At 44.0% G+C, this 23,162-nt stretch overlaps 1 protein-coding gene across 1 annotated transcript; it reads left to right on the top strand.

Moving 5' to 3' along the window:
* The first annotated feature begins 1,247 nt into the window (after positions 1-1,247).
* Positions 1,248-22,804, top strand: LOC144601627 (monoglyceride lipase-like). Its single transcript, XM_078413851.1, has 6 exons — positions 1,248-1,346; positions 5,504-5,640; positions 15,961-16,071; positions 18,277-18,366; positions 20,278-20,493; positions 22,694-22,804. The coding sequence occupies exons 1-6, from the start codon at positions 1,250-1,252 to the stop codon at positions 22,802-22,804; spliced, it is 762 nt and encodes a 253-aa protein (XP_078269977.1). The 5' UTR covers positions 1,248-1,249.
* Positions 22,805-23,162: the final 358 nt, after the last annotated feature.

Here is a 23,162-nt window from a genome sequence, read left to right as displayed (position 1 = left end):
CGGGAAAGCAGCCAACATAATCAAAGATATCCGACCCTAGTCATTCCTTCTTCTCTCCCACTCCAATCAGGCAGAAGGCACAGAAGCTGAAAGCGTGCACCACCAGACTCAGGAACAGCTTCTTCCCCTCTGTTATCAGGCTTCTGAATGGTCCTTCCATAAGTTAGGGTAGTGTCCGATTCACCTCTTCCCCATTGCCGACATTGGACTTTGTCTCTGGAACTGGTGTGCTACTAATGCTGAGAACTATATTTTGCACTCTGTATCTTCCCCTTTGCTCTGCCTATTGTGCTTAAGTTTGACTTGATTGTGTTTACAGTATGTGTAGTATCAGGTTTGATTGGATAGCATGCAAAGCAAAGCTTTTCACTGTACACGTGACAATAATAAACCTGACCTGGGAAGCTGGTCTGCATCGGTAAAGTAATTCCAGATGGCAAACCTGCAGACGGGCAGCACAGTGGCGCCATGGAAGAGCCGATGCCTCACAGCGCCCGACACCCGGGTGCTGTCTGTGTGTGGAGTTTACATGTTCTGCCTGTGACCGCGTGAGTTTCCTCCGGGTGCTCCAGTTTCCTCCCACATCCCAAAGACGTGCAAGCTGATAGGGTAATTGGTGGCTGTAAATTATCCTTGGTGATTGGCGAGGGGGAGAAACTGGGGATTTTCTTGATAAATTGAATGACAGCACGGAAACAGGCCCTTCGTCCTACACTGTCCATTGATCACCCATTCAGACTAGTTCTATGTTATCCCACATTCTCATCCACTCCCTACGTACCAGGGGCAATTTTAAAGAGGGCCAATTAACCTCAAACCTGCACGCCTTTGGTACGTGGGAGGAAACCGGAGCACCCTGAGGAGACCCACGTGGTTACAGGGAGAACATGCAAACGCCACATAGTCATAACCCAAGGCCAGGATTGAACAGGCGCCTTGTTGCTGTGAGATAGTGGCTCTACCCACGGTGCCGCCCAGTTGCTGGTAGTGCAGGGAGAATTAAAAAACGGGATTAATGTAGGATTAATATCAGTGGGTGGTTGATGGCCGGCACGGACCAGGTGGGCTGAAGGGCCTGTTCCTGTGCTGCATCTCTCAACAGATTACAGGTTCGGCAGCACAGGAATTAAGATACGTAGAACCAAAGACTAACTAAATTGTATTGTGTGAACTTATTCTGCAATGTTAAACTTTGAAGATAAGTCACTATTTAATCAATTTTGCCCCTGCTTCCTCCAGGGCTCTAATGATGATAATACATGACGCTAGTGGGCACTGTGGCCGTTACACAAATCTGGTTGATTTATTCCTAGAGTGTTCCTTGCTTGTATTTTCACATGACCATGGTAAGTGCCACCTGTTAGTCCTGCGCTCTCCCACTCGAACCAGCGTTTACTGATGGTACTGAGAATTTATGCTATTAGTTGATATAGTTAATTAGATATATTGATATTTTGTTGTAGTTGAGATGGTTTCTTTTGTTGTTTTAGCTAATATAAAATGAATGCTTATTTTCAGTGGAAAGCAGTAAGATGGATGCTTGTGGCAGAAATGTTATCCTTGGGAACAGAATGTGTTTGTCCCTTTATGAATGATAAGGAGTATACAGAAGAATAGGGGCTCTTGTTCTTAAATTACTCCCCCACTCCTCTGTCTGACTGTGTGAGTGCTGTGTATTAAAACAGTAAAGCAAGGTTTAGCTGACAGTGACCAGAGGTGACTCAATTCTATCTCAGGTATTTATTCACAAAATGCTGCAGTAACTCAGCAGGTCAGGCAGCATCTCAGGAGAGAAGGGTCTCGACCCGAAACGTCGCCCATTCCTTCTCTCCTGAGATGCTGCCTGACCTGCTGAGTTACTCCAGCATTTTGTGAATAAATACCTTCGATTTGTACCAGCATCTGCAGTTATTTTCTTACAATTCTATCTCAAAGTCGCAAATCAAGGCATCGGAAATTCTCGGAGGAAGCATAACTAAAATAGATAAAGCGGGGAAGAAAGATTTTGAAAATCTGTGGACTGTTGGTGAGGGGAAGGGAGAGGAAGGTAGAGACTAATGCAGAAGAACGTCACAAAGTGCTAGAATAACTCAGCGGGTCAGGCAGCATTTTTCTCTGGAGAAAAAGGATGGGTGATGTTTCGGGTCGAGACCCTTCTTCAGACAGCATTGGGGAGGAGTGAGATGTAAGCATATACGGAGTGTTTCAAAGCACTGAGAATGTACAGGGTAAAACAAAACCAGAGGGAATATAATGAGAGACCCATGAACTAACTGCAGGTGCTGGAATTTTGAACAAAGCCCAGGATTCCTGAACATGACCCATTTCACGCAGTGTGACGATGTCCCACTGGAGTGACTCAGCGGGTTGGGCAGCATCTCTGGAGGACTGGATAGGTGACATTTCGGGTTGGGATCCTTCTTCAGACTGACTGTAGTAGACGGGAGAGCTGGAAAAGAGGTGGGAACGGGACAAAGCCTGGCAATTGATAGGTGGAACAGGCGAGGGTAAGAAGAGGGGTGAAATGTATAGTCGGAGGGAATTGGAGAATTCAATGTTCATTCCATTGAGTTGTCAGCTACCCAAGTGGAATATGAGTGCTGCTCCTCCACTTGCCTATGGCCTCACTCTGGCAATGGAGGAAGAAATGATCAGATCTGCGTTCTGATCCACACAAATTTCTGGGGCATGATCTGCCTCCTTAAAATTCTTAACCACATTTGGATACCTTCATACTTCATCAACTAACAGTGGCTCTACTAGTGCCCACTGTGCAACTCGTTGGTGGGAATGCAGGGAGTATTAAAAATTGGATTAATATCGGGTTAGGTGCAGCACGGTGCCAGAGAGGTAGAGCTGTTGCCCTACAGCGTCAGAAACCCGGGTTCAATCCTGACAGTTTGTACATTCGCCCGGTTTTCCCCGGGTGCTCCAGTTTCCCCCCGCACTCCAAAGACATACAGGTTTGTAGGTTAATTGGCATTGAGCAGAGCTGTTCCCAAACCAAGCCATGATGCACCCCAAGAGGATGCACCTGGAGGAGTTGGTACGAGTTAAAACTGAGGTGAGAAGGAACTTTTTCACCCAGAGAGTTGTGAATTTGTGAAATTCTCTGCCACAGAGGGCAGTGGAGGCCAATTCACTGGATGGATTTAAGAGAGAGTTAGATAGAGCTCTAGGGGCTAGTGGAATCAAGGGATATGGGGAGAAGGCAGGCACGGGTTATTGATTGTGGACGATCAGCCATGATCACAATGAATGGCGGTGCTGGCTCGAAAGGCCAAATGACCTCCTCCTGCACCTATTTTCTATGTTTCTATGTTTCATTGGAGATATGCTGTACATCCTGTCTTTCGCTGGGCTGCTTTCTTGGTGCTATCAATGGGCAGTACGGGTGTGCCCTGCCTGAAAAGATTGTAGCAGTTTAAGGACACGACTCTTTGCCTTAACAAGGATATTTAAAAATGACCGTGGCTTGAAACGCAAATAAATAAAAAAAGAAACAAATTAAATCAGAAATTGCCAGGTGGAGGAGAGAAAAGAAAAACCCTGGAAAAGCAGGATTCAAGAAAAATTCATTATAGGCCAGTTAGTTTAACATCAGTGGTGGGCAAACCCTTGGAATTAATTCTGAGCAACAGCAAGAACCTTCATCGAGATAGGCACGGATTAACCAAGGACATTCACTGTGGATTTCAGAGAAATTTGCTTCTTAGTAACAACTGGATTATCTGCATTGATAATAAGGATATTCTATGAAGTTATGTGTTATGTGTCTGTGTTATTCTCAAGGTTTTCCCCCCCAAGATCCAACATGGCAAGCTTTAGAAACATTGAAAGCGAACAGGATCCAAGGGCAAGGGGCAGATTGGATCCAAAATTGGTTCAGTGGGCTATGATGGACAGGTGGAGACTCAAGGAACTGCAGATGCTGGAATCTTGAGCAAAATGCACAAAATGCTGGAGGAACTCCAAGGTGGCACAGTGGCGCAGCGGTAAAGTTGCTGCCTCACAACACCCAGGTTTGATGCTCAGGGACTGTCTGTACAGAGTTTGTACGTTGTCCCTGTGACCGCGTGGGTTTTCTGCGGTCTGTAAAATTGTAAATTGGCCCTCGTACGTGTTGGATAGTGTTCGTGTACGGGGTGATCAGTGCTCGGTGAGGACTCGGTGGGCCAAAATGCCTGTCCCCACCCAGTATCTATAAAGTCTCTAGTCTAAAGTAAAGTCTAAACTCAGCAGGTCAGGCAGCATCTGTGGAGGGAATGGAAAGGCGACGTAGACTCAGGCAATACATAAAAGATGAAATACATGTTAATTCTACAAGGCAGTGAAAAGAAAAACTATGCAAAAATTAGACATTAGTGTAAAAATACACAATTAGTGAACAAGTTTGTGGTAGTGCAAGAGGACCACACCTTCCCCACCCTCAAGGTCCATTATAACAAGGGTTTACTGTACATACATTATGCCATGTAAAGAACCACTGCATCCAATATAGCCACCCATTCCTTCTCTCCCGAGATGCTGCCTGACCTGCTGAGTTACTCCAGCATTTTGTGAATAAATCGATTTGTACCAGCATCTGCAGTTATTTTCTTATACTAATAGTTAAATCAAGATTTTTGCCTCACGCACCATGAAAATCTTGCTAGCAGCAGCATCACAGCTGAATAGACTCAGACAACACACCACATACTGCATATTACACATAACATTTCTAAAAGAAAGAAAGAAAACTGCACAAAAACATGAGAGCAAAACAATTTGAAAAAGAAACAAGTCCACGGCGGTGCAAGAGGTGGTCCGTAGAGCTCCGTTGCCGAGGGAGGACTAGGGTTGTGCGGGTCGGTGCAAGAACCTGATGGTTGCAGGAAAGCAGCTGTTCCTGAACCTGGTGATGTGGAACTTCAGGCTTCTGAATATTATGGAGAAGGTGTAGACACAAGGAACTGCAGATGCTGGGAACCTTGAGCAAAGCACAAAGTGCTGGAAGAACTCAGTGTGTCAGACAGCATCTGTGGCGGCATGGAAATTAATCCGAAGAAGAGTCCCTACCCGAAATATCATCTGCATTCCCTCCCCAGATGCTGCCTGACCTGCCGAGTTGCTCCAGCAGTTGCGGTTAACAGTCCCCCACCTTCCCCATCTCTTTTCAGTGCAAGGGCGGCACAGTGGCTCAATGGTAGAGCAGCGGCCTGACAGCACCAGAGACCCGGGTTTGGTCTTGACGACGGGTGCTGTCTGTGCGGAGTTTGTACGTTCTCCCTGTGACCGTGTGGGGTTTCTCCGGTTTCCTCCCACACTCCACTGTCCCCAGTCGCTGGGGTAGAACTAGTGTACGGGGATCGCCGGTCAACATGGGCTCGGTGGCCCGAGGGGCCTGTTTCCGCGCTGTGTCTCTAAAAGCTCAACTGCACACAATACCCCAAATGAGACCTTACCTCATTCAACAGTTGCGAGGGCCCTTTAATCCACCTAATTCTTCTCTCCCCATTTTCAGTTGGCCACGGGCAGAGTGAAGGGAAGCGCATGAATATATCGGATTTCAGAATATACACCCGTGACTGCCTGCAACACATTGACATGATGAAGAGACGCTATCCCGACCTCGAGCTCTACGTCACGTCCCTTTCCATGGTAAGTAAGCTCCCGTGCCAACACTCAATAATCCTGGGTGGTCCCATTTCCCTCAGTCCTTCCATATGGAACATAGAACAGTTAACATCGAACTTTACTTATGGATACAAGGAACTGCAGAGGAACAGGCCCTTCGGTCCACAGTGTCTGTGTTGAACTATGATGCCTAGACCAACTCTGATCTGGTTCAAAGCTTCCTTTATTATCACCTTGTTATATTCCGGACGGCAGAATGAAGAACTAGACTCACACATTAGTTGCCGGTATCACCCAGCATTCCCTGCTTATATTGAACACCAACTCATGAACATAAAACATGAATATGTGTGAAAACGTCACACTGCTCTCCTATTTTTTTAAAGTGTTAATTCTACGTACGCGGCTACAATTTTGTTGTTGTGATACTTGATTTAAACCAGTATTGTTTATCCTGTATTTATGAAATTTTAAATGATAAATATAATCTATTTATTTTGCATATCTACACATTTTCATTTTACTTGTGCAGTGAGTTATCTCACTTACAAATCTAACTTAACTACTGGTTTACAGATCCTGCCTGATCGTCTAACAGTAACAGGTGTAAAGGTTTAGGTGTAGACTCAACTGTCGGCTTGTTTGGCTCTGTTTTAGTACACTGACTTTGACCAGAGGAATCTGTTTCTTTGTCTGTACTAACTGAATGTTGTGTTTCAACCACAGTGGTCTTTTCCAACTCACTTTCAGGTAAATACTCAGGGATTAGGAATTCATGCTCAGTTTTTGGTTCATCTTTGGCTGGAATCATTTGATCAGCCTGAACACTTTTGATCTTATCTCCAACTTCAACTAAGTATCTTTTTGTTCCACACACTTCCACTATTTTCCCAACATCCCATTTGTCTCGACTGGACTTGTTGGGAGGACTGAGAACACGAACTTGCTCATCTGGCTTGAAGTTCCTCTCCATTTTGTGGGAGTCAAAGTGGCGTTTTTGACTTAACTGTTTTTGCTCAACTCGCAAGGCCAAATTGGGTTGAACTAGACTTTGGCGTATTCTTAGCCTTCCCTTCATCAACAGTTCTGCAGGTGAGTAACCTGTTGTTGTGTGTTGTGTGGTTCTGTACCTCAGCAAGAAACTAGCCAAACGATGTTTCATGCTGAGCTTTGAACTACCCTGCAAAACCTGTTTCTTGAGAGCCTCTTTGGCAACTCTAACAGATCTTTCCGCTGCCCCATTGGAGACTGGATGGTATGGGGGAACAAGTGTGTGTTTTACACCATTCCACTGCATGAACTCTTTGAACTGTTCTGAACGAAACTGAGGCCCGTTATCAGATACAAGTTATTCCGGTAAACCATGGCAAGCACAAATTGATCTCAACTCATCTATGGTACACTCGGCTGTAGTGCTTGACCCCATATGCTTAACCGCAGTCCATTTGGAATGACTATCTGCTAGTACCAGAAAGTGATCATCACCCTTTTCACAAAAATCTACTTGAGCTCTCTGAACAGGTCTACTTGGCCATGACTAGGGTTGCAGTGGTGGTTTTGGCGGTTTACTCCGGCAATTTTGGCACACTCTACATTTGCTCACCAGTGACACGAAGTCACTGTCAATACCAGGCCGATACACGGAACTTCTGGCAATTGACTTCATGCTTATTCTGCCAGGATGTTCGGCGTGAAGTTCATCCATAATCTTGTTTCTCAAAGACTCTGGTACAACCACTCTGTCACCTCACTTAATGCATCCCTGCTCACGTGATAATTCATGGCGTTGATTATGGAAAGGCTTCAGTTCTGAGTTCAGAACTGAGTTCAATCCACTATCGATTTCAGTCCAACCGTTCAATGTCTCTTCAGCACAGTGTCTTTCTCTGTTTCTGCTGCAATTTCTGTTGCAGTCACTGGAAAGCCTTCATCTACAACTTGCAGTGTATAGATTGATCCCACGTCAGAGTTCTCATGGGGCAACCGGGACAACGCTTCTGCAACTGCGTTGCACTTGGAGCTTCTGTACTCCACCTTGTAGTCATACTGGGACAGCATAATTGCCCAGCGCTGCATCCTTGATGCCGCCGTCTTTGCTCATGACCGAACAATCTGCTGCCGTGTCAATACACATATCAATTAACTGTTCATTAATCAATAGTTTAGTTCGAAAGTCCATGCCTTGGCTGGTTGTAGGCTTATTGATGTTGTTTGCATAAATGGTGTACAACCCAAGTTCATTTCCATCTGGGTTAATCTCCAAGTTGTGAACTCCTTTCTGGTGTCGCTTGTTTCCCGCAGGTTGCTTGTTTCCTGCTTTAAGCTTGGCCTGACATGCTGAGGCGATATGGCCTTTCTTCTGGCAGTTATAGCACTTGGCCGTTTTGAACCGACAAAATTGGGATGAGTGATCACCGTTGCAACGATAACAGCCAGCTGAACTCGGCTCCCCACCATACTCTGGTTTTGGTTTAGCGCCTTTTGGTTCGGCCATAGGCACTGCTTTGTGACTGTAAACGGCCACTGCAGTCTGTGGTGGACGAAACTCGCGAGCATTCTTTGATGCCATCTCCATTGTGGTAGCAATCTTGCATGCTTTCTCGGATGCAAGATCTGGAGTGTTCATGAGTTTGGACTGAATTCGTTCATCCACTAGACCACAAACAAATCTGTCGCATAGTGCGAGTTCGAGAAAGGTTCCAAAGTTACAGTGCAACGTTAAGTTTTTCAAGGCAACAATGTACTCACTGATTGTTTCATTCTGCTTCTGGGTTCTCGTGCTGAATTTATAGCTTTCTGCAATTTCCAGAGGCTTTGGGTTGAAGTGCTCCTCCAACTTCTTCATAATGGCATTGAATGGCACATCTTTTGCCTTTATGGGCGCAAGGAGATTCACGAGTGTGCAGTACACTTCAGGACCGATCTCTGTGAGCAGAATTGCTTTCATGCGTTCACAAACGGCCTTATTTGTTGCAGTCACTACCTCTCCTTCACCGCTAATCTCCATTATGTTGTTTGCCGTGAAGAACATGTTCGCTCCTTCCATATAGGAGCTGAAAGGCTTTCTACTTTTGTCGAAAGTGCCAAGGTTTCCGATGTAGCCTGTGGTGGCCGCCATCTTGTCCCTCTCTTTTTTTTAAAAAGGACGAGGAAAGTCCGCTCAAAAACCCTGATTTCATGTCTGTTCAGATGTAGCAATTCACCTAAAACAGCTGTACAAAGGCTTCAGGAACTCGACACGAAAAAAACCTCAGTCTCAAATCCTATACAATCCCGTCCTCGTCGCCATTTTTGTTACATTACGGACGGCAGAATGAAGAACTAGACTCACACATTAGTTGTCGGTGTCACGTGCGTTTTTATTACCCAGCATTCCCCAACTCATTAACATAAAACATGAATATGTATGAATACGGTACACACCTGTACCAAGGTACAGCAAGGTTCAGACTTCCGGTGGCGTTATGGAGAGATAGGACGTACGTCTAAGTAGCTCTGCTACAGTTCATTTATCATCATATCATATCATATATATACAGCGCGGAAACAGGCCTTTTCGGCCCACCAAGTCCGCGCCGCCCAGCGATCCCCGTACATTAACACTATCCTACACACTAGGGACAATTTTTACATTTACCCAGCCAATTAACCTACATACCTGTACGTCTTTGGAGTGTGGGAGGAAACCGAAGATCTCGGAGAAAACCCACGCAGGTCACGGGGAGAACGTACAAACTCCTTACAGTGCAGCACCCGTAGTCAGGATCGAACCTGAGTCTCCGGCGCTGCATTCGCTGTAAAGCAGCAACTCTACCGCTGCGCTACCGTGCCGCCCTTAGCAACGTATCCACTGGTTAAACAGCTCACTACTGATACGCAATCTTACAAGGAGGAGCGGTAAACAGACCACAATGCCACCCAAACAAAGGCTGAAAACAGACGGAGAGGAAGGCCGCGCAGAAGCCCCGAGCTCGCCTGAGAAACAGTCCTGTGAAGCGACAACAAACCAAACACAGGTCTTACAAGCCATTGAAATCCTTCGCCGAGAACTCTCTGCGGTGAAGCAAGAAATATGTGCCAAAATAGACTCTCGCATTGAAGATGTAATCGCGAACCTGAGAGGGGAAATTTTACGTCTAGAAACTGACATCAACTGTAAGCTGGAAACTACTCGGGCTACTTTACTCGCCCACAGTAAGACTATCCGAGCGCTGGGAATGACGGCCACAGCGAGCACTGATGCTACGGATGAGTTGAAAGTTGAAGTGGAGCGCATTTCCGGCTTGGTATCAAAACTATCAGAAAAATGCCTAGATCTGGAGGGGCATTCCAAGCATCAAAACTTGAGAATAGTTGGAGTGAAAGAAGGTAAAGAATACGCTCAAAATGTCCGTGACTTTACAGCACAACTACTTAAAGACACACTCACTTTAGATGAGAAGCCCGTGCTCGACCGAGCACACAGACCTCTGAGAACCCGGCCGGACGACAACGCGCCACCGCGACACCTGGTCCTGCGGGTGCATTACTGTCATGTCCTGGAGGAAATACTTCGTAAAGTGGCCAAGGATAGGAACTTATCATATCAAGGTCAACGGATAAGGATCTTCAGGGACTATCCCCCTGAAGTTGTTAAACAAAGAGCACTCTTTTCCAAGACAAGAGGAATACTGAGAGATATACCAGGAGTTCGATTTGGATTATTATACCCGGCCAAACTCCATGTCACACATGACGGTGCTGAATCCCTTTTCACTGACCTGAACGAAGCATTACTGTTTGCCCAGAGCATTGCCGGAGTCGCCAAGGGATAAGTACTAGCCTATAGAGGCTATAAACAACTGGCTGTTAATGGCTTGCCATTTTGTAATATGGTAGAAATACTACTGACTGAAAGATAACTATTACGAGACCCACGTCGGTTAACTATGTATTCAGTTACCTGGACGATTCAAATTTTGCTACTGGCGGAGTTACTTTAAAGACTCCAACATCCAAAGTGTGTTTCTTAATTATCTGCTGAAACGCAAATAGGACGAGCGAGCTTTGACTTCTTCCACACAATATGCCATCCTATAGAATGTTAATAGAGTGGAATGTTGAGCCTTTAAAAGATGGTTCTGTTTAGTTCTTTAACACGTTAAAGGTGCAGGGTTATCAAATAAGTACAATACTAGTATTAGTAGTTAATTGTAAGGAAGGTTACCTTAACTTTACTGCCGTTGCGAGGTGTTTGTTAGCGGCTAATCTGTACTTTGTTCCTTTTTTCTTGTTTTCTAATTATCTTTTTTTTCCTTTTCCTTATTTTTGCAATATATATCTTAGTATCTTTGCGCTAATGCGCATTTCTCTTGGTGATATTCACGGGGGGTGGGGGAGTGGGGTGGAGGGTTTCTCACTCAGCCTATATTCCAAAAAATACTTTAATTACTGTGTTAGAGCATTTATTTCAGCAGAAGATACATACACTAACTATGCAAGATGATGTAGCAAGCAAAACTGGGGGGAAAGGACTTGCCTTTTGTAGTTGGAATGTCAAGGGCGTGAATGAACCAATAAAAAGGGGTAAAATACTAGCTCACTTAAAATCCCTTAACACTGACATAATATTCCTCCAGGAGACTCACCTCAAGAATGACTCACACAACAGGCTGAGGTGAAGGTGGATTGGACAGCTGTACCACTCCACCTTTCCCTCCAAAGCCAGGGGTACCGCAATCTTAATCCGCAAAGGTACCCCGTTCAAACATAAAGCTACAATAGTTGATAAGGAGGGCAGGTATATCATAGTGACCGGAGAAGTGTATTCAACCTCACTGACTTTGGTGAACATATACGGCCCAAATTTTGATAACCCCCAATTTTTCAATAAAGTATTTAATTTAATCCCAGATATGTTCCAGTCCAATTTGATAATCGGGGATGATCTAAATTGTATATTAGACCAATACTTAGACAGATCTTCATTCCGTAGAATAATTACGTCCAAGTCCAGTGAACTTTTGAATACAAACAACGTATAAACAACACAAATATAAAAGATGTATGGAGGATTGCCAACCCCTCAGGAAGAGAGTATTCTTTCTACTCAGGTGCCCATAAAGTATATACAAGTATAGATTATTTTCTGGTCGATTCTAAACTCCTGCCATATACCCACAACCCAAAATATCACAATATTATTATTTCAGATCATTGTCCTCTTACATTCTCTGTGAAACTGGAAGGAATGGCGAAAAGACAGCCGTGTTGGAGATTTAATCCACAAATACTCGCAGAGGCTAAATTTTGTGAATACCTGAAGTTACAGATGGAAATCTTCTTTGAGACAAATGACACCCCTGCCATTTCTCCAACATTGCTTTGCGAAACCTTTAAAGCCTTCCTTAGAGGCTGCATTATTTCTTACCAAGCATCGCAGAACAAGAGAAGAAAGGCAGAGCAATAGGAACTAGAAAAACAAATAAAACAGTTGGACTCAGAAAATGCTGCCGACCCATCCATAGGAAAACATAACAAAATAGCTGCACTTAAATACAAATTACACCAGATACTCTCAGCAAGAATCAGTAGGGCATTTCAATTTACCAATCAAAAATACTTTGAATTCGGCGATAAACCCCATAAACTTTTAGCAAGACAACTTCGCAAATTAGAAAATGACCGTACGATACATAAAATTAGATCGGAAAGAGAACTACTTTCACTGCCCAAAGATATCAACGAAAGATTTCAACAATTTTACCAAACCCTTTACTCATCTCAAACAACAGCCGACACAGTGATGATGCAGACTTTTCTCGATAAGTGCAATCTTCCAACCCTGAGTGAGACCGAACGTAACGAGTTGGATTCAGAGATAACAGTAAAGGACATTTCAGAGACTATTAAATCATTGAAAAATGGAAAAACTCCTGGCCCAGACGGGATCAATATTGAATTTTACAAAAAATGGAACGATATAATTTCCCCACGTTTACAATGCCTGTATATCCAAGCATTCAAGGAGCAGACTTTACCGCACACTCTAGCAGAATCAATTATTACATTAATTCCGAAAAAAAGATAAGAATCTAGAAGAGCCGGGATCGTATAGAGCAATTGCCCTTTTAAATATCGATCAGAACATCCTAGCCATGACTCTGGCTCGTAGACTCAGCCTAGTCATTGGCAAACTTGTACACTCAGATCAAACCGGGTTCATACCTAAACGACACTCATTCTTTAATCTGAGACATCTGTTTAATATAATTCACTCTCATAGAATACCGAATAAAGACCACACAATCATCGCATTGGATGCGGAAAAAGCCTTTGACCAAGTTGATTGGTCTTATCTTTTCACAGCGTTGGGAAAATTCCAATTAGGCGAAAACTTTATCTTATGGCTGAAGCTTTTATATGGGAACCCGAACACCAGAATATTAACCAATCAAACCCTCTCATCTACATTTTACTTATTCAGGGGTATTAGACAAGGATGTGGTCTCTCCCCGATGCTATTCGCATTAGCCATAGAACCACTCGCTGAGAGCATCAGGTCCCACCCAGGCATATACGGATACAATACTAAACATACTACGAACAAAATTTCCCTCTACGCAGATGATGTACTATTATACATCACTAACCCCCGAACTAAATTAGTATCCCAAATTTACTATGCATTATAGACCAATTCGGCATCTTCACTGGCTACAGAATTGATTGGAATAAAAGCGAAATTATGCCAATAAACGAACAAGACGTTACCTGGCTCCAACAGTTCCCTTTTAGAATTGTTACCGATAAATTCAGATATCCAGGAAATATTCCCTCCTGTTTAAAACAAATTTCCCTCCATTAATTACAAAACTTCATACTTATATTTAATTTTGGAAAACACTGCCTATTTCCCTCCTTGGCAGATTGAATGCCTTAAAGATGATTTTTCTCCCGCAGCTTTTATATTTATTTCAGACAATACCGATATATCTTCCCAAATCTTTCTTTTAAAAAATTGATTCCATTGTTACTAACTTTATATGGGACTACAAAAGTCACCGAATACATAAACAGCACTTGTGCAAATCCAAAGAGAATGGAGGACTAGCTTTACCCAATTTTCTTTCTTAATACTGGGCAACAAATATTAAAACCATAATCCTCTGGTTGGATGATTCATACCAACAGGCCAATCGGCTAAAAATGGAAAGAGAAGATTGTTTGCCTTGTTCCATAGGCTCGATTGACCTGTCTCCAATAACCCTGAATGTCAATGTACGATTATAACCCTATAATTCATGGTACTATTCGTATCTGGAAATAGTTGAAGTTCAGTCTTAAATTGAGAGACATGTCTCTCCTCCTTCCTATTGCAAATAACCCCTCTTTTAAACCCTCTACTTTAGACGGTGTCTTCACCCAATGGAAGAACAAAGGAATTAATACTGTGGGAGACCGATACTGGAAGGGGACTTTTTCCTCCTTCCAAGAGTTGCGGGTGAAATACGATTTGAATACGAATAATTTTTTCAGATATCTTCAGGTTAGGGACTATGTGAAAACATACATGCAAGACTACAACACTGCAAGTCCAGATAAACTTGACGAATGTTTGAATAGACATGCAGGTACAGAGAGGTTGATATCCTACATTTACAATGTTCTTCAAAATATCAACTCCCCATCATCTGAGGTTTACAGGCGTGCATGGGAAGATGAAATGGGTCAACAAATTTCCAATGATACATGGGCCGAAAGCTTACAACATATCCATACTTGCTCCTTAAATGCCAGACATTGCCTGATACAGTTCAAAGTGCTGTACAGGTTATACTATTCAAAAACCAAACTGACAAAAATTTCCCCAGTGCTTCTCCTCTTTGCAATAAGTGTCAATTCCAAGAAGCCACTTTAATCCATAGTTTCGTACTATGTACAGAAATAGAAAGTTTTTGGACGGAAATATTCAACGTTTTCTCCAATATACTGAAAATCCCATTAGAGCCAGACTCAAAACTGATAATACTGGGAATATCAGAAGCATTGACTGTTTTTCAGCGACGCTTTGTCGACTATGGACTAATATTAGCAAAAAGACTCATACTTAAATTCTGGAAAAGTGTTGAAGTTCCTCCAGTGAAGATGGATAAGTGATGGATTAGAGAGAATTAGGTTTATCACCTTTTATTGATTTTCTCGAACAATACAATATTTGAACACAATTCAAAATCATTCGTAGGGCTGGGTGAGCGGGCACACGGGTGGGTTGTCGGGTATATCTCCCCTTTTTTCTTTTTCATTTCTCTTTTCCTTCTTTCTCTCTCTTTTTAATTAAATGCCCTTTTTGAAAGTGTTAAAATTGAAGCTGTTCATAAAGCTACAAAATTCTCAAGTTTTTTTTTTACACAAATGCTTCCAATAAAACATAAATAATAAAAAAATAAAAAATAAAATAAAAAGTTATTTTTGTTTTTTGCATACAGTTCAGTAAGATTGTGGTCACGCATCAGTACAATTCCCAATTAAGTACAGAATGCATAGCATGCCTTGCCTTGCATAGAATGTCCATAGTTATGCCTGCACATAATCCATAACCTCTTTCATCTTTCCAGAAAGTGGAATGGGGAATCCAGTAATTGTGATGGGAGTTCCAGGGTGCTCAAAGTGCTGGAGTAACTTAGCGGGTCAGGCAGCACCTCCGGAGAATATGCATAGATGGGTCTTTCAGGTCAGGACTCTTCTGAAGAAGGCCCTTTTGCGAGCCCGGACAAGGGCACCAACCCAAAACGTCACTTATCCATGTTCTCCAGAGATGTTGTCTGACCTGTTGAGTTACTCCAGCATTTTGTGTCTTCTTTGTGAAACGAGCATCAACAGTTCCTCGTACGCGCAAGTACGGTTCTGTTCTGAGGCGAGGCAAGGACCTGCAGATGATGGTTTACAAAAAAAGACACAAAATGGTGGAGTAACCCAGCAGGACAGGCAACGTCTCTGGAGAATCTGGAGAGGTGATTTTTCAGGTCAGGACCCATCTTCAGACTTGGGAGAGAGGAAGGGAACTTCTTCACAGTAGAGCAGTAAAATTTGTGTCAAGAAACTGCAGATGCTGGCTTACCAAAGAAGACTCTAAAGTGCTGGAATAATCCACCGAGTTAGGCAGCATCCCCAGAGAAAATAAACCGACCCGACCCAAAACATCACCCAGAGATGCTGTCCGACCCGCTGAGTCCGTTGTAGCGCTGTTTTGAGATGTTAGACTTCCTGAAGATCCCTGTAATGGAGGAGGGGGAGAGGTAAGAAGTACTAAATAAATGCAAGTCTTTTTCCATCATTTCAGTTATTCCCCTTCTTGCTTTCCAGGGCGGATTGATACACATCTACGTCATGCACGAGAGGCCATCTGTTGTGGACGGGTCGATTTTCTTAGCGCCCTTGGTGCTAATGAACCCTCAATCAGCTACACCAATTAAGGTCAAGATGCGGCAGAATCACCGACTGTTTTAGACTGGTTTGGGTTCCATCTGGTCCGGCGCCTGGACTCGCCCGGCACTCCTTCCCTGCGGCCGCTGTGGGACGAAACTAGAGCACCTGGAAGACGCCCACGCGGTCACAGGGAGAGCATGCAAACTCCACAGACAGCACCCCGTGTCACTCAGAATGAGGTTGATCAGGAATGAACCTGGTTCATAGGGTCAATTGGTGATAGAGTCATACAGCACAGAAACAGGCCCTTCAGCCCAACATTCCATGATGACCAAGGTGCCCCATCTACACTTGTCCCATTTGCCCATATATCCCTCTAAACCTATCCTGGCCATGTGCCCTTCCAAATGTCTTTTAAATTTGTTATTTTCCCTGCTTCAGCTGTTTCCTCAACTACTTCCTCTGGCAGTTCATTAACTTATGTATGGCATAGTTTAGAGTCGTAGAGTCACAGAGTCTATCATATAGATGAGAGACAGAAGTGGGCAGTGAAATGGTAATCAGAGTTTAATCCGAGCAAGTGTGAGGAGTTGCACTTTGCGAGGCCAAATGTTAATGGAAAGTATTTAGCTCATGATAAGACCCTTAACAGCATTGATGTGCAGAAGGATCTTGGGATCCAACTCCATAGCTATCTAATAACACATGTGGACAGAGTGCTAAAAAAGGTGTATGGTTATGCTTGCCTTCATTGGTCAGGGCATTGAGAAAAAGAGTCAGGAAGTTATGTTGCAGTTTTATAGGATTTGGTTAGGCCGCATTTGGAGTATTTTCTGTGCAGTTCTGTTCGCCCGAGGTTGGATAAACTTGGATTGTTATCTCTGGAGTGTCTGAGGCTGGGGGTAGCTTAGTTTTGTTTAGTTTATTGTCATGTGTACTGAGGTGCAGTGAAAAGCTTTTGTTGCATGCTATCCAGTCAGCGGAAAGACGATACATGATTACAATCAAGCCATCCAGAGTGTATAGATACAGAACAAAGGGAATAACATTTAGTGCTGGAAAAAGTCTAGTAAAGTCAGATTAAAAAATGTACATACATCTATCAGGTTTTCTGTAAAATATGTAAAATTATGAGACATAGATATGATAGACAGTCAGAAACTGTTTCCCAGGATGGGAATATCAAATACAAGAGGACATAGCTTTAAGGTGAGAGGAGCAAATTGTAAAGGAGATGTGTGGGGGCAAAAGTTTTGTCGTGGTTGGTGGAACGTGCTGTCGATGATGATGGTGAGGCAGTTACAATAGTATTAGAGGCAATAAGATAGGCACTTGGGTATACAGGGAACGGAAGGAAATAAATTATGTTTGGGTAGAAAATATTTAGTCTTGGCATCATGTTTGGCACAGATATTGTGGGCAAGGGGCCTGTTCCTGTGCTGTACTGTGCTATGTTATATAAGGGATTTTAATTCCGTTGGATGTCAGATCTCCACACTCAAACTTCTCTGTGTTGTGAACCAAAGATGCAAATAGTTGCCAGATGCTTTCATTCTCATCTCAACCACCCGCACCTCTCTCTGTCAGGGCAGAGTCGGCTCTCAGGACGGCACAGCGGTAGAGTTGTTGTCTCACAGCACCAGAGACTCGAGTTTGATCTTGACTACGGGTGCTGTCTGTACGGAGTTTGCGTGTTCTCCCTGTGACTGCGTGGGTTTTCAACGGGTGCTCCGGTTTCCTCCCGCATTCCAAAGACGTACAGGTTTTGTAGACTGTAGACATACAGCGTGGAATCAGGCTCTACGGCCCACCGAGTCCGCACCAATCAGCGATCATCCTGTACACCAGCACTATCCTACACACTAGGGACAATTTACAATTTGCAGATGGCCAATTAACCTACAAACCCGCACGTCTTTGGGATGTGGGAGGAAACTGGAGCACCCGGAGGAATCTGACGTGGTCACAGGGAGAACATACAAACTCCGTACAGACGGCACCCGTAGTCAGGATCGAACCGGGGTCTCTCGAGCTGTAAGGCAGTAAACCTACCGCTGTGCCGATGTGGTGCCCCAGGTTTGCATGTTAATTGGCTCTGTAAATTGTCCCTAGCGTGGAGGAGAGAACTAGTGTACAGGTGATTGCTGGTCAGCACGGCCTCGGTGGGCCTGTTTCCATGCTGTATCACCTAAACTTCAGCAGCTCATCACGGACAAAGATTTTACTTAAATTGCTTTGATTTCTCCACTCTAGATGCTATTAGCCAGATTGCTGTATCACATGTTACCACAGATACCCCTGGGGTACATCGATCCACTAGCAATATCATCAGACAATCAGCAGGTGTGTCCATGGTTATTACCTCTCCTTGCGCTATTTAAGTAAAGAATTTAATAGGTTCTATGTGATTACTTGATTGAGTTTCAGAACGCAGCAAGGATAAGGAAAAGAAGGCATCTGGAAATAGGCCCTTCGGCCCATCTGATAGACACAAAAAGCTGGAGTAACTCAGTGGGCCAGGCAGCATCTCTGGAGAGAAGGAATGGGTGACATTTCGGGTCGAGACCCTTCTTTTGACTAGTCAGCCCATCTCGTCCATGCCAACTGCAATGCCCCATCCGAGCTATCCCTCCCGACCGCATTTGACCCATATCCCTCTAAACCTTTCCTAGCCCTGCACCTGTTTACGTATCTTTTAAATCTGTCTCCGGAACTGTTGCACTACAATGCTGAGAACTATATTCTGCACTCTGTATCTCCCCCTTTACTCTACCTATTGTACTCAAGTCTGACTTCATTGTATTTATGTATAGTATATCTGATCTGTTCAGATAGCATGCAAAACAAAGCTTTTCACTGTATGTCAGTACACGTGACAATAATAAACCTTAACCTGTCTCAAGATGCCCCATCTAAGCTTTTCATCTTTGACGTTTCCACCCTTGGAAAAAAGCTTCTGTCTACCCTATCTATGTCTCTCATAATTTAACATACGTCTATTGGGTCTCCCCTCAGCCTCTGATGCTCCGAGAAAACAATCCAAGTTTGTCCAACCTCTCCTTATAGACAATAGACAATAGGTGCAGGAGTAGGCCATTCGGGCCTTCGAGCCAGCACCGCCATTCAATGTGATCATGGCTGATCATTCTCAATCAGTACCCCGTTCCTGCCTTCTCCCCATACCCCCTGACTCCACTATCCTTAAGAGCTCTATCTAGCTCTCTCTTGAATGCATTCAGAGAATTGGCCTCCACTGCCTTCTGAGGCAGAGAATTCCACAGCTAATATAGCTAATATATATTAGCTAATATAGCTAATATATATTAGCTAATATAGCTAATACGCTCCGATATCAAAGACATACAGGTATGTAGGTAAATTGGCTGGGTAAATGTAAAAATTGTCCCTAGTGTGTAGGATAGTGTTAATAGTGTTAGTATGCGGGGATCGCTGGGCGGCGCGGACTTGGTGGGCTGAAAAGGCCTGTTTCCGCGCTGTATATATATGATATGATATCATTGACCAAGGTTAAAGCTTGGTTGACCTACAACAGGTGTAGAGTAGACAAACGCTTGAAGTGAAAAAAAGGCACAAAGTGCTGGAGTAACACAAGAAGGTCCTAACACAAAACGTCACCTATCAATATTCTGTAGAGTTGTTGCCTGACCCGCTGAGTTACTCCAGCAATGTGTCTTTTTTTGTAAACCAGCACCTCCAATTCCCTTGTTCTTCAAACATTTTTAGCACTTGCCTGTTTTTGCTTAAGTTTCGCCAACTCACCCTCAGCAAAATGTAGAAACAAAGAACTGTCGATGCTGGTTAATACACAAAAGGACACAAAGTGCTGGAGTAACTCAACAGGTCAGGCAGCATCCCTGGAGAACACGGGTAGGTGACGTTTCAGGTCTGAAGAACGGTCTCGTCCTAAAGCGTCACCTATCCATGTCCTCTAGAGTTGCTGCCTGACCCGCCGAGTTACTCCAGCACTTTGTGTCCTTTTCACCATCAGCAAATCTGCCCCATCTCCTACAATCGATCTCCTGGATAAATTACATTTCTGTCTTGTCCAAATATTAAGCACGTTGGAGGTTTTTACACAGAGCATTTTTACACTCTTGGATCTTTGGCTGGACTTTGCAATTTAAAAAAAAACTTGCAAACAATCCCCTTCTTGTTTTGCCTTCAAATAATTGACTTAGCTGTTGAACGGCACTGAGATCCCAGTGTGCTGAACAGTCTTTTTTATCATTGCAGGTGATGATTTATATAAATGATCCTCTTGTCTACCATGGACCCGTGACCGTAAAATTCGCTTTTGAGGTGTTGAATGCTCTAAACAAAATCGAGAAAATATTCCCCACCATCACATCACCTGTACTAATAATGCACGGCGATGCCGATACTCTCTCGGACATCAGGGGATCCTACATCATGTACGGGAAGGTGGGGAGCGCCGACAAAACATTTAAGGTGACACATTGTTCCACTAAGACTGGTTTAACACAAGCACTTTTAACTCTTAAATCCTTTGGACAATCAAGTGTGTGGTGCGCCCAAGACAAACTCTTATCTAATACTGGTTTACAAGTGCATTCAAGTTGGAAATTAGAACATAGCAGTTGTGGCCTCCTTTACATGGATGCCAAATGTAGACCAGGAAACCACTTCACTAAACACTCTCCATCAGGACCTCCTGATGGCAAATCAATTTAAATCCTATCGCATTCCTATCCTAACATGGACAGGTTAAATATACTTACATTTATTTTTCGTTTTTAGTTTTAGAGATACAGCATGGAAACAGGCTCTTCAGCCCACCCAATCCACACCAACCATCAATCACCCAGAAAATAGTTCTATCTTACACTAGGGATAATTTACAGAAGCCAGTTAACGCACAAACCTGTACACTTCGGAATGTGGGAGGAAGCCTGAGCATCCAGAGAAAACCCACCCAGTCAGTGAGAATGTGCAAACTCCGTACAAACAGCACCCACAGTCTGGAACGAATCTGGGCCTCTGGTGCTGTTACGCAGCAACTCTATCGCTGCCACCTTTAGTTTAGAGATACAGTATGGAAACAAGCCCTTCACCTCACCTGTCCCAGTAGATTAGTATGTCCTAAAATTTCATAAAGGTTTTATAAATATTCCACTTGACCATTGATCGCACATTCATGCTAGCTCTATGTTATCCCACTTTCACATCCACTCCCAACACACTAGAGGTAATTTACAGCGGGCCAACTAACCTACAAACCTGTGTAAGAAAGAACTGCAGATGCTGGTTTAAATCGAAGGTAGACACAAAATGTTGGAGTAACTCAGCGGGACAGGCAGCATCTCTGGAGAGAAGGAATGGGTGACATTTCGGGTCGAGACCCTCCCTCAGACTGATGTCAGGGGAAGTCTGAAGAAAGGTCTCAACCCGAAACGTCACCCATTCCTTCTCTCCAGAGATGCTGCCTGTCCCGCTGAGTTACTCCAGCATTTTGTGTCTACCTTCAACCTCCAAACCTGCATGTCTTTGGGATGTGGGAGGAAACTTGAGCGCCGGGTGTCTCTCTAGTGTTATTCTGTGCCACAGAAGCAAGGGAAGTTATTAGACCCTGAGCAACAGCACCTCATATTCCACCTGGGTAGCTCACAATTAAATGGGATGGACATTGAATTCATGAGACAGAACCCCTCATCCTCTGCATCCCGATGTGATCTCCTTTACATGGCAAGACCAAGCGTAAACTCAGGGACCATTTCGCTAAGCACTTGCCCTCAGTCCGCCAAGGCCTGCTGGATCTCCCAGTTGCTAACCATTTTAACTCCCTTTCCCATTCCCACACTGACCTGGGCCTCCTCCATTGCCAGAGTGAGGCCACACAAACTGGAGAAACGGCACCTCATATTCCACTTGGGTAGCTTATAAGCAAATGATATGAAGGTTGAATCTCCCCCTCATCCCCCCACCCCGTCCCCTATCATCCAGTTCCTTCCCCATCCTTTCATCCAACCCCCCTCCACCTCTTATTATCCTCGAGTTCCCCATTATTCCTCCCCACCCTCTGGTTCTACATTTCACTCCCCATCTTCCTCATCAGATTCCACCATCTGCACCCTTTTGCCTTCTCCACTGATCACCTCCAGCCTCAGTTGCTCTCCCCACTCTGGATCCACCTATCACTTGCCAGCTCTTGCCCCTTGCCTTCCCCGCTGTTTCCCTTCTGTCCCGATAGAGAGGGTAGAGTCAGAACCTTTCCCCGCCCCCAGGGTGGAAAAATCAGGTACCAGAGGGGCATAGCTTTAAGGTGTGTGGGGCAAAGTTTACAGGAGATGTGCAGGACTATTTTTATTTTACACACAGAGGATGGTGGAAGCCTGGAACGAGGCAGATACGATGGCGGAATTTAAGAGACTTGTTAATAAGCGCATGGATATTCAAAAAATGGAGGGATATGGATTATGTGCAGGCAGATAACAGCTGGTCTTGGCATCATGTTTGGCCAGACATTATGGGCCGAAGGGCCTGTATCTGTGCTGTACTTGTTCTATGTTCTGAGAACATTTGTGTGTTGCGAAGCATTATTGAGATTTTTTTTTGAGGCATAATAATGGATTATATCAATCTTTTGATATTCCGTTATTTGTTGACTCTCACTCTTATGAATTTCCGACAGACCTTTCAGAGGGCCTCTCACGAACTCCATCACGAGCCTCTTCCTGTGCGTACCGAGGTGCTGAGAGTGATCGGAAAGTGGCTCGAGGAACGGTTACCACCAGCAACCTGACCAGATTTGCGATATCGGAAATTTTACAGTAGTGGGGCTACTTTCATTGGAGTTTTGGAAACAGACTTTGAAAGCTTCCCTTCTCATTTATCCAATTCTTCCTATCATCTTCGGAGTTTCTCCAAACCAGCTTATCAGTTGTTCATCAAGGACCTTTCTTCGTGCCCTGGTTACGACAAAAGAGCTGAGTCATCTGCTGCAGCTAAGAGGACAGACAAGGAATGATGAGCTGCCATGTTAAAATAGTCCCATCTTTCAATTTTGCATATTGAACGGCACCAAGACACAACTGATAAATAATCTGACTTATTTTAGATGCTTTGAACCAAGACTTTAGTGCTGGTTTGTAGAGCTCCTT

The sequence above is a fragment of the Rhinoraja longicauda genome, chromosome 17 (assembly GCF_053455715.1).
Source record: "Rhinoraja longicauda isolate Sanriku21f chromosome 17, sRhiLon1.1, whole genome shotgun sequence".
Classification (NCBI taxonomy): Eukaryota; Metazoa; Chordata; class Chondrichthyes; order Rajiformes; family Arhynchobatidae; genus Rhinoraja; species Rhinoraja longicauda.
The sequence above is the reverse complement of the archived record's forward strand: the minus strand, read 5'-3'. Positions and strand labels throughout refer to the sequence as shown.

Excerpts from the sequence above, each read along its gene's own strand:
- LOC144601627 (XM_078413851.1), top strand. The coding sequence starts at position 1,250 with ATGATAATACATGACGCTAGTGGGCACTGTGGCCGTTACACAAATCTG. Across the intron at positions 16,072-18,276 it reads AATCAGCTACACCAATTAAG|ATGCTATTAGCCAGATTGCT; the intron begins GTCAAGATGCGG and ends TCTCCACTCTAG. Across the intron at positions 18,367-20,277 it reads TATCATCAGACAATCAGCAG|GTGATGATTTATATAAATGA; the intron begins GTGTGTCCATGG and ends TTATCATTGCAG.